The sequence below is a fragment of the Sarcophilus harrisii genome, chromosome 1 (genome assembly GCF_902635505.1).
Source record: "Sarcophilus harrisii chromosome 1, mSarHar1.11, whole genome shotgun sequence".
NCBI classification, from domain to species: domain Eukaryota; kingdom Metazoa; phylum Chordata; class Mammalia; order Dasyuromorphia; family Dasyuridae; genus Sarcophilus; species Sarcophilus harrisii.
The window spans coordinates 256,341,728-256,357,773 of NC_045426.1; the positions used below are offsets into that span (position 1 = coordinate 256,341,728).

A 16,046-nucleotide genomic window follows, 5' to 3' on the forward strand; every position below is an offset into this window, starting at 1 on the left:
CTTTATAGAGTCACAGAATTGATTAGAGACCCTTTAGTTCAACCCTCTTTTTCATAGATGTGGAAACTGAGGCCCCACAAGGGAAGAGTGAACTACATGAATATTAAAATGGTTCTAGGGCTAGGTCCAGGACTTCTTGGCCCAAAATCTTCTGGGGAAGGTCCTCTCTAAAGTACTACCTCCTATGGAAGGTCTTTTGTAGAATTTAGTGTTAGAAATAACAACTGGCATTCCTAAAATATTTGAAGGTTTTGAGGAGTATTTGACTAACATCTCATTTTATCTTCACAAAAATTTTGGGAGGCAGAACCTTTTTTGTTCCTTTGACCTATGGCAATCTGGAGAAATCTGTAAATTCTTTTTAGAATATTTGTTGTTTGCCTTTACATTAAAAGGAAACGCCAAATTTCAGTTAAAGGTTAGTTAAAATAAAAGTGTCATTTTCTACCATTTATTTAAGTCACAGGGAGACTTCCTGACATCTGTGAGGGAAAGTCTGTGGACACCAGATTAAAGAACACTTGTTCTATAATCCTCATTTTATTAGATGAGCAAATTGAGGCAGTAAGTAGTCAAATGACTTGCTTAGGATCACAAAGTTGAGTATCTGAGGCAAGATTTGAACTCACTTTTTGTATTCTAGACCAGTGAGTTCTAATGTTTCAGATTTATAAGCATATGTGGTCTATAACTTCATGCTGTAAAGCTTGAGGAGCACAGAGGTGTTCTTAATCTTTGTTCCTTGGACCTCTTTGGCAGTCTGAGGAAATCTATAGACTCTTCTTAGAATATTTGTTATTTACATTTATGTTAAAAGGAGATGCTAAATTTCAGTTTGAGGTCAGTGAAAATAAAGATGTTAAAAATAACATCTAAGTCCTAGAGAGACCTTCTGACATTTCTTCAGAAGGGTGGGGGAAAGTTCATGGAGAACACTTGTTCTGTAAGTTTTGGCAAACAGATCCACTTTAAGAAGTTTGTTCCATTCCTGGGGGAAAGTACAGAAAACTGATAAGCATCTAAAGGATTTTTAATTAGAAAGCCCACACATAATGACTAATGAGAGGCAGAACTCCTTGGTATATTCCTGACTAGACAGCCTGATTAGGTCAGCTTTTTGAAGCAGTCTCCTAGCTCTGGAAAATGGGCTAAGGAGGAAAGAAAGGCAGAATTGAAAAGGGGTAGAAATAGCAGACTAGGGGAAACAGTTCTCTAAGGACATTATTAAAATCTGACCCAGCCTGAGGGAAATGGGAGAAGGGAGGGGCAGAGAGTATGTGTGTTTAGGGGGCAGTAATAGTAATGGTCAGATAGATTCCTTTCCTTAGCTATATTTACATGTAATTAACATTACTTACTTTGGCTCTTCTCTCCAGTTCTTTAATTCCCAGTTTTCTAGTTAAGCTTTTATCATGTATCTCATTTCTGAATTGTTCTTTCCCTCTCAGATCTATTCCTTCCACTTTCACTGGCTTGGCTCCCCTCCCCAAATCCTGGCTCATTCCAGGAAAAATCTTTTGATAGGCCATGAGAGAGAAGAGAAATAGAGTCAAGGGAAAAGGTAAAATAATAGCGAGGAAACCAATGGAAGTTTTCTTCAGGCCCTAGATAATGGCCCTGAGAAGGAAGGTCCCGGGCGGATAACTGTATCTGACTTGGTTTTGGCATGGTATACATAGTAACTTAATGTCTGACCTTTGGAGAAATTACCCAGAATCAACCCTAGGGAGGGGAGGATATTAACAACAGGGATGCAGGCTTGGCAAGTCTTACATCCCTGAGGAGAGGTGTGTGTTGAGTTAATTAAATGAAGATTTCCTAAGTATTTTGTTAAAATACTTTATGTTAAAATACTCTGTTACAAAGACATTGGTTACTGCTCTGGTGAACATTACAATCCAGGTCAGAAGTGAGATGATAACATTCTATAATGGACAATATTATGTGATAAGTGTATTATCACATACTTGGTATATAAGAAAAAGGTTTGGAAAAGATGCTATGAGAGTTTTCAGATAAGAGATATTCCTTTGAGTTGATGGGCATAATAGCACCTTATGAATCTGCAGGAATCCATGGAGATTGGGTTCTTGTGGAACAAAGCCATGATCATTCTGAAAGTCTGCAAAAAGTGGATGTTGGGGAGGGGGGAGTAATAAATAGGATGGACCAGAACCCTGATACTGGTCCAGAAAGTCCTCCCTATTTCATTCTCTAGCATACTTCCCTTCTCACCCTCTTGGGGCAGACCAAGTTTGGGCTTGGTAAAGATTGGACCCTGGGAATGTATTCTGAAATTGTAGTTAGAGAACTTAACATTGATGGTGCAGGCGATAATGATCTCACCTCCCATCTCTGCCTTTGACCCAGCTGTATCCATGATGGAAATCTGCCTTTTCATTTGCCTCTTGGAATTATTGGTTTCTACCAGGGAAAGAAGCGACATTATCCCTAACATTTGACTTTGTGAAACTACTCGACTTTTTTTTAGGGTCAATAAATAGAAGGTCATAAAAATAAATAAATAAATAAATAAAAGGTTATAATTTTGGACACTTGGTCCATAAGGATTAGTCTTTTCTCATTGTCTTTCTGGAAAGGATCTATCTAGGGCTGTCAGTTTCCATGTAGCTCTGGGATATGGACAGATAGGGAGAGGAACAACCCTGCAGGTAATAAAAAAACCTTTTCCTTTTTTATCATCTTCCTTATAATTTTTAATAGAACTTAGTATAACTATCTAAATATGCTAATGCTAATAAGAGAGGGAACAAGAAATTGAGAGATAAGAGAAATTTAAATTGGGATTATGAATAGGCTAGTCATCCATCAATAATTGGCAAATTCTCTGGGACAAGATTTGTTAGAAGTTTAATAAGGGAGAAGTCTCTTATGACCAATTGAAAGTGTTTTTTTTTTTTTTTTTTGGCAAAGAAGGGGTTAATAATATAGCTTGGCCTCCTGGCATGCAGAGTATTGAAGTAATAATGAATAGGAATATTTCTACTGGAAACAGCGTATTCCCTTATTTCTAAGGAATTAAAAATCATCTGATGCAATTCCTAATTCTGCCCTGCCTGCTGCTCCAAAGTTGTCCTTTGCCTTTTTGTGTGTGATTATATTTACAAAATCTGAATTGAAAAGATTAGACTAGATTTCCTGCCAAGTATTAATCAGTTAATATTTATTAAGCACTTATTTAAGCCAGGCTCTGTGCTTAACTGCTTGGGATACACCTGAGAAAAAGATGGTCCCTATTCCCAAGGAATTGACAAGATATAAAAGGAAGCTGAAAATTGGTGGGGATTGGGGATGGGGCAGGGGTGAGACCATCTGGCATGGTGTTCTTTGAAATCTAGCCAAGCTGAATTGCTGATGGAAAATGGAGTTGTAAGTCTTTTATAAAGGAAGACTTTGGGAGGAATTTTATATTCTGACCTCTATCCTTCTAATCAGAGGGGAGAGTCTGCTAAGGGTGAATTGAGAAGGTGTTGAGTATCAGAGTCTCAATAAATCTGCATGGGGATAAGATTTCTGGTGATCAGCTTATCCTGGCTGGGTTATGGTGTTGCACTGAATCAAATCTATGCTGAGCTGCTGATGGAAAATGGAGTGCTGTAGTTTTCAGTTACTATAAGCAGGGTAAGGAACATTCACAAAATCTCATCCCAGTATTTTAAATACCCAATAGAGCTGGCTTATAGTACTACACATTGCCACTAGGTGCTGCTGTCTTAGAATATTTCATATAAACTTCCACTCTAATTATGCTTTAAGTTTGAGGCTTTCAGTTATAACTCATCTTTACAGTGTACTGTATAGTCTACAAAATGCTTCATTTCTTGTTTTATCAGATTAGTTCATTGAGAATTCAACATATTGTGTAGGCATAACCTTAAATAGGATAGTATCCCACCTTTAAGGATTTACGATTTAGAAGGGGAGATAGGACGTTTACATAAAAAACTTAAAATGAAATTAATCAGTGCATAAAAGCAAAGTGATTAGATTGGAGGACTTCTATCATTGATAGTTTTTCTTTACCTAGTATTACCTTCTTCAGTTCTTGGACTGACTAGTTGTTTATAGAGAATGTGAACCCTTGAGTCAGCCTAGATCTATCAGGAAATCCTTCCTTTTGCCTGGAATGCTTTTCTTATCTCTAATGTGCATATAGCAGTGTCTTGTTTTGCCTCTTGGATACAAATAAGTTTGATCTTAAGAGATAGCAGAAGATTAGATCAGGGATGTATTCCAGAAAGGATTTTTCTCTTGGATTTAGGCTGTCATTCTTCTCCTTATGGGTGAGTTCCCTGTAGTTGTTCAAGACTAGGGTGGACCACCAATTGGATTGCATCCACCTAAGGACTTAGGGAGCTGGAGTCATTGATCCTGGAGGAAGGAGCGGCCTTCAGAATTCTCTGGTCGGCTTGAGCCGTTGGTGGCATCCGGGCACCTGCCCCCAGCCGGGCTGTTTCTCTCCCATCATGGTATCACCTCCTCCTTGACATGGTCATCTATCAGAAGGCAGTCATAGGAGCCATACATGTATGACGTTGGTGGTTAGCCATATTTCACAAGAAGTAGGGGCCTCCAGACAGGCTGACAGGCCACATCTGTTTTTGGCTGTGTCGGAGGAAAGGGCGACCATGGGGAGGTTTATGTAACCGATTGTGCAAACCTTGAGGGCTGCTGGCTGCTGGGTACTGGTTTCTGACTTCCGGAGTGGGCCCATCAGGGGAAGGGGGAGGAGGAAGCTGTCGCCTTGGATTCCCCAATTTACCCACCGCGGGCACAGAGTGCCCATTTGGGGTGCCCACCCCAACAGCTGTCTACCCTACTTCGACTGGATGGACACCTGCAAATCCTGGCTCTCACCACCTGTCCCTGGTAATGCCCCGGAGCCCGCGCTGAGGGGGCCACAGCACTGCAGGAATGGGCTAGTCATGAAGTCTGGCAGGCAGGTCTCTACAGTGGGTGAGATCTGCCTCCGGACTGAAGGATCATCTTCTATTGGAAGGGAGAAAGGGGGCTGACTGTGGAGTTCATAGGAGAAGTATGAAGGGGAATTCAGTTGGATAATATCTCCTTTTAATTTTTTTCTTTTTCCTTAGATTCGCCTTAAGCCTAACTTAGAAAGGAAGAATTTTCAGGCCCATTAATCCTCCTACTAATCTGAAATTTTAGGAACTTTTCCTCTACACATTAGTGGGCAAGAAGGTAGCCAAAGGCTCTTGAGCTGGTGGAAGTAATACCCCAGTCCAAATTTAATTTCTCCTTGGTTCTCCTTGTAAGCCTTTTATTTTATTTTTTTGGTTCGGTTTCATTTTTTGAAGCCCTAAGTTATTCACGGGGTTGCTCAGGTTCACTCTTGGGGTTTCCCAGAATGGGAAAGAGGGGGAGCCCAGGAAAGGGGAAGTTCTATTTACACCCTTTGAGGTCTGCTCTAGTAGCCATCCCCAACAGGCGAGCCTTGGCGCAAGCTCATTGATATTGCTATTTAGACAAATGTTTCTGCTTAGTTAGCTTTGCCGAAGGGAATAAAGGAGGGGTTAGAGGGGCTGTAGAGGAAGGGGTGGTCAGTTGGGGGTAAATAGAGGGCAACTTTTCTCTCAGTATGTTTTTGCTCTGCATTTTTATTCCAAGCTCAGCAAAAGGGTCATGCAGACTGACGCCAAGCCTGTTTTCCCCACCTTCCCTGCTTAACCAAACCTTCTGCATCTGCTGAGGCTTTCCCAAGAAAATGACCTCCAGACCCGGCAGCTAGCTCATTAGCAGGTTTCAGACGCCCCCTTTCCCACTCTGGCCAAAGGGCAAGCTTGTCTTCTCCCCACAGCTTGATTAAAAACCTACCGACCGTCCAAGAACAGAAGAGGTCCTGTTCCTTTTGTTGGGGGAGGGATGGAAGGAGAGTAACGGCTTATGTCGAAAGCCCTTACCAAATTCTGTTAGATTGGGGGGTAGGAACCAGTGTGCCCCCTCCCTTCTTGGCTTGACCTTTCAGCCCCTAAAATGGGCATTCAACAAAGATCTGTCTGTTTCTAGGCTTCCAGCTCGCTCTCTCCTCTCTTTTTCTTCCTTTGCTCTCTTCATCCAATGATTTCCACTTTCACCTCTATGGAGACAACTCCTGGGTCTCTTGACCTCTCTCCAAAATTCTTAACTTGCATTTGCAGCTGGCCACTGGACATTTTTACTATTTAAAACCAAACTGCATTTGTAAAAGGAGGAAGTTAGACTAATCTTTTTTTTTTTTTTAAATTAGAAGTCATGCAAAACATATTTCAATAGAAGCTACATTGCATAGCCGACCAGAGTAGCATGATCATCATTACAATATTACTGTTACTGTGTACAAAGATCTCTTGGTTCTACTCACTTAATTTTGCATCAATTCATATAACTCTTCCCAGATTTTTAAAAAAACTTCCAATTCTGACATTCTTAATAAGTGTAACTAACAAGACATGAGAAATTTGGAAAGTTAGGAAAATCTCTGAGCCTTGCTTCCAATTCTGACATTCTTAGTAAGTATAATTAATTTTGCATCAATTCATATAACTCTTCCCAGGTTTTTCTAAAACTTCCAATTCTGAAATTCTTAATAAGTGTAATTAACAAGACTTGAGGAAAATCTCTTTGAGCCTTGATTTTCTCTTCTGTAAAATCTCTAATACCTATATTGCCTCTTCTTTACAATGTTATGAGAGTGGCCACCTCCTCCAATTATTTCCTTCTTTTGGGTTCCTTTGGCATAGAGTTTGTCTCTATCAGATGGTACTTTGTACTGTGTTGCATACCTTATATCCCATCAACTAGATTGTAAACTCTGAGAGAGCAGGGAGAATGTCTCATTTCTAATTTCTATGTTAGTAATGTGTTACTTCTAATGTCAATATTTCTAATACAAAATATTGTCTTCCCTTTCATCTCCTAGTTGGATCGCTACTTTGCATGTGGTCTGTGCTTGAATAAAAGGTTGTTGAATGAATAAATAAAATTGGAGCACTTTCCCTTTCCAACATTCCTTTTCCCTCGTCTTTAATATTAAAGTAGGACGTCCTAAGACCAAAAACCTTTTCCAGTCTCTCGTGTAGATTCCGAAATATTTCAGTACATGGCTTAGGTGATTATTTTGCCATTTCATTCCATCTTCCCAGTCTTAATTTCAGAGTGCTTAAGTCCCCAGTAGCTTTGTGCATAGAACTGATAGAACTTAGCAAAGAAAAGTCGGTAGGAGTGAGGGAATGTTAGTTAAGAAGGTTCTGTTGTGTTAAGAATTGAGTAGCATTTGGATAGAACGTGTCTGTGGGTAAAGAGCGGAGGAAATTCCCCTTAGTTGGGATAGGTGCCGCTCCAGGGAGGCTGGAGCAATACATGGGAGAGGGAGGCTGGGAGGGGAGCTCTGGGCTGGACTGCCTTAAACCTGCTGCCTAACCCTGACTTCTTTCTCCATCCTTCCCCATTCAGGTGAGGCCTTCCTGGGTGGGTTTGTGGCCAGCGGACTAGGGACCTCCTCCACACCCCATGGAAGCCCTGCCCCTTTGCCCTCTGACCTTCCCTTCCGGTCACCTACCCCCAGCAACCTGCAGATGGTGCAACTGTGGGCCGCCCACTCCCATGAAGGTAATGACCCGTCCTGAGGGGGAGTGTCAATATCCCTCCTCTCCCCATCTTTCCTAGGCCGAGGGGGAAGAATGGGGATTAGGGTTCTCCGGGTCCCATGAGCAATCTTGGAGGCCTGAGAGGAAGTAAGGGAGCAAGCAGAGGAGGGGAGGGATGTGGGGCCAGGAAATAGAGGCTGGCCACTAATCAGAAACGATGCAGGCAATCGGAGGTAGGAAAGAATGGCCATCTCCAGGGGTCTCGCAGTGTGGATGCCTTCCCTTTAACCAGAGAGTTGGGGATGGCTAGGAACCGCAGGAAGGGCTAAGAGAGCTTGGCTCTGTTCTGCTCTGGCTGTTGATCATGGCTGAATGTTTCTCTAACCAAAAGCCATCATCAGACTAGGAGCAAAGCCTGAGGGGAGAAGCTTTATCAAGGTTTCTCTCTGGGTTTTCTCAATTTCTTTCCTTCCCCCCCCCCCCCCCAAATAACACACATTTATTAAGCACTTCATCTGTGCTAGAGATTGTGCTGTAAGGGGAGGACACAAGAAAAACATCTCATATTTTCTTGCTTGCGCTATTCTCAATCTAGGACTGAACTAGAGAATCAGACTGAAGTCTGTACAATCAGTTTCAGACCCAAGCAGTACCTCTCACTTACACACATATATACACAGAAGCAAGTGATGGAGCCCCTCCTATCCCAAGCCCAAGATGTCATACATGTACTCTCTGGGAACATGATGGAACCCCTTCTCGGTACTCCAGCCCTCCTGAGGTGATTGTGGAGGTGCTAATCTGGACTGGGGCAGGGAGTTTCCTTGCCTGGGAGCTCCTATAAAATCATGAGTCTGGACCCAAAAAGGAAAGGAAGAAATTATTCTGGACAGAAGCCCAGGGAGGGGTAGGTTTGGGGAGAAGAGGGGTGCCAGAGATACACAACTAGTCAGTGCTGTTGTCGGCACTGATATAATAACTGATATTTCTAGAGCAGATGCACAGCTAGTCAGTGGTATTGTCAGTAAATGGCATTTTAATAACTGATATTTCTAGAGCAGATGATACACAGCTAGTTAGTGGTGTTGCCAGGAATGATATAATAATTGATATTTCTCCAGAAGATACACAGCTAATTAGTGGTATTGCCAGGACTGATATAATAATTGATATGTCTAGAACATTTTAAAGGTCTCCAAAGTGCTTTACCTTTGTTTGGTGCTCTCTGCAGCTTCTTCTTTCCTTTTCTAAGACTTCTTTCCCTCATATTCTAACCTCTTCCCTTCAATCTACCACAGTGTTGGACAATGATCAGACTTTCCATAATTAATAATGAAGGAATAGCTGGCCGGGCATCTGATTAGCAGATCACCTAATGAGAGATGGGACAATTGTCCCGCGCCTGATGAGGCTGTTTCTTTGTATGGAAGAACACAGTTTGTGACCACTTGACCCTAGAACCCCTGAATGACTGATTTTTTGGCTGATTCAGGTTTTGGGGGTTCTGGAATGGCTATAGAACTGTGCTCATTCCCAGCCTTGTTTTCCTTTATTAAGGCCATCTTGTCTTACTCTGAGCTCCTGGCACATAGGCCTTGACATCTCTGAATCAGGACCTCTGAGACTGAAGTGGGAATTTGGTAGTTTATAGCTATAAGGGATCCAGGAATAGAGAGTTCTTAGATCTGAACTACCATGTCTGGGGGAAAAAATCTGGATTTGATGAAAATAAAAGTCCCTTGTGTTTGCAGGTAGGGTGGGCTGGTTAAAGATGACAAGTTTCAGATAGAGAAGAGGTGCTTCTAGGGCATTCTCCTTTCCCAGTCTACTCTATATTTCTCAAGTTTTTAACCTTTTTTCCTTTCATGGACCTAACATCTGCTGAAGCATTATGGACTCCTCAGAATAATGTTTTTAAAGATATAAAATAAAATACATAGTTTACAAAGGAGACCAATTACGTTGAAATACAGTTATCACAATATTTTTTAAAAAGCAAGTTTATAGACCCCAGGTTAGGCAGTTATAAAGGAAAAGAAACATGGGATGAGGAGTTTAGAAAGCTGTTTGTGGCTTAGTGCTTGACTCTTGCAGTCATAACTTCAGGTTTCTGTGTTTCCTTATCTGTAAAATGGGTATGATAATGCATGCCCTGGCTACCTTGTAGTTGTAAAGGAGCAAATGAGAAAACCTGTACTGTATCAAGTTACTTTGAAAACAGTAACCTGACATATAGTGTGGGGTACTATTATTATTATTATTCCTGAGATCAGGGAATGAATGGACTCCTGGCATTCTAAGTGGTCCAGTGAACTAAAACATTCTGTGTTCTCTCTGTTAGCCTAGCCAGGTGTCAGAAGAGTCCCCAGGAAGCGTTTTTCCCACTATTTATTTTAATACTTATCCCTAAATTCATGAAGCGCTTTATAGTTTTCAGAGCACTTTGGCAAATGGGATCTCATTTGCTTTTTCAACAGTGGGGGTTGTTGGTGAGGGTGAGAATGGAAGATGAGAAGGTGTGGGTGAGAGAAGTGGAATAATTCTCATTTTTTATTCACACTGAATATTTCCAGCTGGGTTTTAAAGACAGTCCAGGTTCTTCTTCAACTCAGTGGCCCAACAAACACACAAATGACAAAAAGTTGGAGGAAGAAGGGGGAACTAATCAGAGTTTCTAGGCCCAGGCCAAGCAACCCCTACAGGGAATCACTCCTCCAGGCTCTTCCATGAGTGCCGCAGGGGTTTCTTCTCCCACATTTAATTTTAAGAGCAGGTGACAAAAAGAGCTTTTCTCTGTGCTCACAGAATCAGTAAATTATTGGGCTTCGCCTTAAGGGTTAATATTTATAGCCTCCTGAGGTGTCTCTGGCAGAGAGAGCTGCCCAGCTGTGCCCTGGGTATGTAAAACATAAGTACACAGACATCAGTATGGAGTCTAGCTTCATAAATTTTTCCTTCTCTCCTAGTCCTGTGACTTAGCTTTGTGGTTGGGGAGTTCAGGATGAAGTTTTGTCTATTTGTGTGTGTGTGTGTGTATGTACACTGTAACGTGTGAATGGGTATCCATATTTTTTTCTTTTTTTAATATTTTCATTAAATTTTTTGAATTTATTAAAACATGTAATTTTTTTTCAGTGAACAGCAATCTATTTTCTCTTCCTCTCCTTCTCTCCCATTAGAAAAAACAAAGCAAAGCAAAACGTTTGTAACAGATTTCAGTGATTTTCTTCTTTACTCATTTACCCCTTTTCCTGCTAATTCCCTTATTTATATTGTGTTTACCTTCTGTCTGTACACTTTAGAAGGGGGTATTTTTGGTCATGCATTCCTTTCCCAACAGCAGAAATTGATTTTCCAATTTTTGTTTTTGTTTTTCTTTTTTTTTCCATCTGGGATGTCCAAATGAACATTGATGGCAAGGGCTGTGTTTGTGTGAGAAAGGCAGCATAGGTAAAGAGGGAGAGAGAGATATAGAGAGATGGGAAAAAGAGAGAGAGAGAGAGAGAGAGAGAGAGAGAGAGACTGTGTGTGTGTGTGTGTGTGTGTGTACACTTCAACGTGCCAATGGCTCTCCATGGTATTTTTAATATTTTCATTTAAAAATATTGAATTTATGAAAACGTAATTTTTTTTCAATGTATTGTTATAATGATTGTTATCATCTACTTTTTTCTTCCTCCCCTTCTCCCCTCATTGAAAAGACCAAACAAAACCTTTGTAACAAATAGCAATAATTTTCTTCCCCTTTCCTGTTTATTTCCCCTATTTATGCTGTGGTTTTCTTCTGTCTGTAAACTTTAGAGAGGGTATTTTGGGACATATATTCCTTCCCCATTCGTAGAAATTTATTTCCCCATGTTTTTTTTCCCCCATCTGATATAGCCAAATGAACATTGATGACAAGGACTGTGTGTGTGTGTGTGTGTGTGTGTGTGTGTGTGAGAGAGAGAGAGAGAGAGAGAAAGAGACAGAGAGAGAGAGAGAGAGACAGAGAGACAGACAGAGAGAGAGACAGAGAGAAAGAGGGAGAGAAGTATAAGAGAGAGACAGACTGTGTGTATGGGTGTGAGAGACAGACACACAGACTATGTGTGTATGTTCTCCTGAGGCAGCTAAAGGAATATAGAGTACTAGATGTGGAGTTAGAAGTTCTGGAGTTCGGCACTTGCCTCAGCTACCTAACTAGCTTTGTGATTTCAGGAAAATCTTTTTTTTACCTCTATCTACCTAAGGCTTCTCATCTGTAAAATGGGCATGATAATAATTACACCTCCCTCTAAGATTCTTTCTGACGATAAAATGAGGTAATTGGCTTGTAGATCTTAAACCACTATATAAATGCTAGTTATTGTTGTTATTATTCTTCCTATGAACAGAAGCTAGGATGAGCAGAATAATAATAACAATAATAGTATTCACATAGTGATTTATGGTCTACAAGGCAAATATCTCATTTTATCCTCAGAAAGAATCTTGGAGGCAAGTGCTGTTATTACCATCACACCCATTTTAGGCAGACAGAGGTAAAGCGATTTTCCCAAAGTCATAAAGCTGGTTAGGTATAGTTCTGAACTCCAGATAAATGGGCTGATGAAGATGCTGCTGCTGATTCCTTTTTTTTTTAATTAAAGCTTTTTATTTTCAAAACATATGAAAGGATAATTTTCAGCACTGTCTTCTACCTTATATTTTTAGTTGAGCACCTCGTTTATAATGAAAGCTCCTCGAGGGCAGGGTCCATTTTTATTCACCTCTGTATCCTTTGCATCTGGTACCAAGGAGGCATTTAATAAGTGTTTGCTGCATTGCCTAGCTTGGCAATACTTTGCTTTGCTCCCTGCCTAGCCTTCAAGGTAATTTTCTCTCCTGTGACTCGGGGCAGGAGCCAGGAGGTGTTTAGGTCCTTAAGTCAGGCTTGTTCTGACTGTTAGGATTTTTCAGTGACCTGGTTATTGATTAAAGTTATACCCTGGGGCTCCCCGGCGGGGGCTGGAAGTCACCTTGCCAACTCCAGGACCTTGCCAAGTCCTTATACTGCTTTCTCTTGCTGTTTTGCCCTGAGGCTCTCTACTCTTGCAGCTGCCTCTGATTCCTTCTGCTCTCTGCCCCCTCCTCTACCCAACTGGCCAGTGAGTGAAGTCCCCCCCAGCCCTCACCCAGCAAGCCCCCCTTGGGGATTCCCAAGGCCTGGTCAGACCTTGCTTCTGTTGCCATGGCAGCCGCTGGGCCCAGACCTGCCTGGACCTTCCTTCCTCTCTGGGATAGAGAGGAGGCTTCCCCTGACCTTTGTCTTGGCCCCCACACCTTAGTCTTCCCTCCCCTTCTGAAGCCCCCTGAGGGGCCCCTCCATCTCTTCTCCACCAATTTCATTATTACCAGATGGCCTGACTGAGCCCTTAGCTTGACCTGGGAGGGTGGCTAGGCTGTGGGTGGAATAGGCAGGCTGGATGATTAAAGGCTTGGGAAATAAGTCCCTCCACAAAAGCCTAAAGGGACTGGGATTATTTGACTGGAAAGACTCAGGGAGGTGTTTAATAAAGGTCTTCGCCTCTGTGGAAGGGCTCTCCAGCAAGAGGGTGACCAGCTTTTGGCCATCTCCACTGAGGAAGGAACAAGCAGAGACAGGCTTAAGATGTAGCACGAGGGATTTAAACTACATTGAAGAGAGAGATTTCCCCATTGATGGCTCCTAAATCCTCAGAGCCCTGGCCCAGGGGGTGTGGGCTGACCAGAGAGTTAGGGAGTCGACTGCTTACCAGGGGTCTTTCAAAGCAAGATGGCCTTCCCTATTGAAGTAGGAAAATGGGAAATGAAAAAAAAAAAAAGCCCTTAATCTCAAGGTCTGTGAAACTCATTGATTGTCTCATCTGTGAATTCCCTGAAAACCTGTATGACATTCACTGTAGTCTATTGAAGGGGTTGTGGGGTGGTCGTAGGAGAGTAGGGGGATAGTGCTGAAGATGGAATATATAACATATAGCCTCTCCATGGTTCTTCCCTTTCCCCGGCCTTTCTCCCTTGCCTACCCCTACACATTGGTAAAAGGCAGTCGTAGAACTAGGAAGGCCTAAATTCAAATACTGTTTCTAACCTAGACTGGCTGTATAACCACTTAACCCTTACATGTTCTAATACTGCTTTGTCTCAAGGCTCAGCTCTTATTCTAAGTGATCTTCCTAAAAACAGGTGGAATCTCACCAGATTATTTCCATATAGAACCACTCTGTACCCTCACCAGAGAAGGTGCATATATATATATGAAATGCACAAAATTAGAGTTTGTGTCCTGAGCATTCGGAGCTCCTATTGATCTGATCAGCCACAATCAGACACAGCAATTTGACTCTAGCATGGTAATGTCATTTTGTTCTCTTCAAGAACGAAGAATAACAATCCACCAAATTCCACTGTCTCCCTGTTGCTTCTAGGATCAGAATATCAAAATGCTATGTTTGGTATTTAAAGCCCTTAATGACAAAGGGAGCTCCTTTTCAGTCTTACACTTTATTTTTCTCTCTACTACTTTACAGTTCAGTCACACTAGCTTCCTTACTGTCCCTCACACAGGGCACTTGGGAGAGCTCTTACCACTCTTTGCATTTTCTCATGCTAGGAATTCACTCCCTGCTCATCTCAGTCTGGGCTTCTCTGGCTTTTTCAAGCCTCAATTCAAATCCCACCTTCCATTAAAAAAAAGCTTTTGGGGTCCCCCCTAATTCTAGTGCCTTTCTTCTGATTACCTATGATTTCTGTTGTGTCTAGTTAGTGTGGGGAGCTCCTCCGGAGTAGCAATGAAACATCACCTTTTCGGTATCACTCCAGTTCTTGGCATAGTGTCTGGTACATAGTAGGCACTTAATGAATGCTTATTGACTTGGCTTGATTTGGTTGAGTGCTACTGAAGGAAGTCATAGGTTCAGCCCTGTCTTTTCACCTCTATATGTAGTATATGTGTATTTGACTTGTTTCCACTGTTAAGATTTAATCTTCTTGGAGACAGTTTTTTTTTTTTTTTGTCTGAGTAATGGCCGTATCTGGTACAGTGCCCTGACGTGTTTATAGGTGCTTAATAAATAAATTCTTGTTGATTTATAGGAAAGCTTTAATTAAGGACTTGCAGATATTGGATTGAATTCCATTTCCTGGTTAACTCTCTGATACATTAACTGGAAAACACCCATTTGGTTTTTGTTTGTTTGTTTTTTTAGAAATTATCTCAGGTCTTAGAATTTACTTTTTTTTTGGAACAGCAAAACGGTCTGAAGTTAGGAAAACTCATCTCTCCTGAGTTTGAATCTGGCTTAAGACAATTATTAACTGTATGATCCTGTGCAAGTCACTTGACCCACTTTGCCCCAGATTTCTCATCTGTAAAATGAACTGGAGAAGGAAATGACAAAACACTCTAGTATTTAGCCGCAAAAGTGCCAAATGGGTCACAGAGTCAGTTGGACACGACTGAACAACCACACATAAAAAGAACTTGGAAGATGGGGGTGGGGTGGGGAAAGAGAAGGTGAAGGCTGCCATTGTTGGGCATGGTAGGGAGAGTCTGGAGAAGGAGTGTCCTGGATACCTTCCTTAAATTGAAATAAGATATCATTCAGATCTCAGATATATCTTTCTCTTAAAAAAAAAATAAAGCTTTTTATTTTCAAAACATATGCATAATTTTCAACATTCACCCCTGCAAAACCTTGTGAATAATTTTTTTCCTCTCCCTTCTCCCACCCTCTCCCCTAGATGGCAAGTAATCCAATATATGCTAAACATGTGCAGTTCTTCTGTATATATTTCCACAACCATCATACGATATAAGAAAAATCAGTTCAAAAAGGAAAAAAATGAGAAAGAAAGCAAAATTCAAGCAAACAATAACAAAAGTCCTCTCTCTGGGCGCTGATGGCTCTCTCCATCACAAGTCTATTCAGATTGGCCTGATTCATCTCGTTGTTGAAGGGAGCCACATCCATCAGTATTGATCATCATATAGTGTTGTTGTTGCCATGTATAATGATCTCCTGGTTCTGTTCATTTCACTCAGCATCAGTTCCTGTAAGTCTTTCCTGGTCTCTCTAAAATAATCAATAATATTCCATAACATTCATATACCACAATTTATTCAGCCGTTCTCCAATTGATGGGCATCCACTCAGTTTCCAGTTTCTGGCCACTACAAACAGGGCTGCCACAAATATTCTTGCACATACAGGTCCCTTTCCTTTCTTTAAAATCTCTTTGGGGTTTAAGCCCAGTAGAAATACTTCTGGGTCAAAGGTTATGCACAATTTCATAGCCCTTTGAGCATAGTTCCATATTACTCTCCAGAATGGTTGGATCCGTTTACAACTCCACCAACAATGCATCAGTGTCCCAGTTTTCCCGTATTCCCTCCAAAATTCATCATTATCTTTTCCTGTCATCTTAGCCAGTCATATCTCT

General features: G+C 41.4%; 1 protein-coding gene across 9 annotated transcripts in view; it reads left to right on the forward strand.

Moving 5' to 3' along the window:
- Positions 1 to 16,046, forward strand: part of TNRC18 (trinucleotide repeat containing 18) — a 156,773-nt gene that overhangs the window by 47,728 nt on the left and 92,999 nt on the right. For 6 of the 9 annotated variants that reach the window (XM_031940819.1, XM_031940826.1, XM_031940786.1 and 3 more), the window contains exon 4: positions 7,471 to 7,626. The exons of 2 other annotated variants lie outside the window; for them this stretch is intronic. In XM_031940819.1, the coding sequence (XP_031796679.1) occupies positions 7,471 to 7,626 (156 nt within the window). Of the gene's footprint in view, positions 1 to 3,357; positions 4,891 to 7,470; positions 7,627 to 16,046 lie in introns of those variants that run through there. One more of the 9 variants, XM_031940838.1, reaches the window with a different exon arrangement.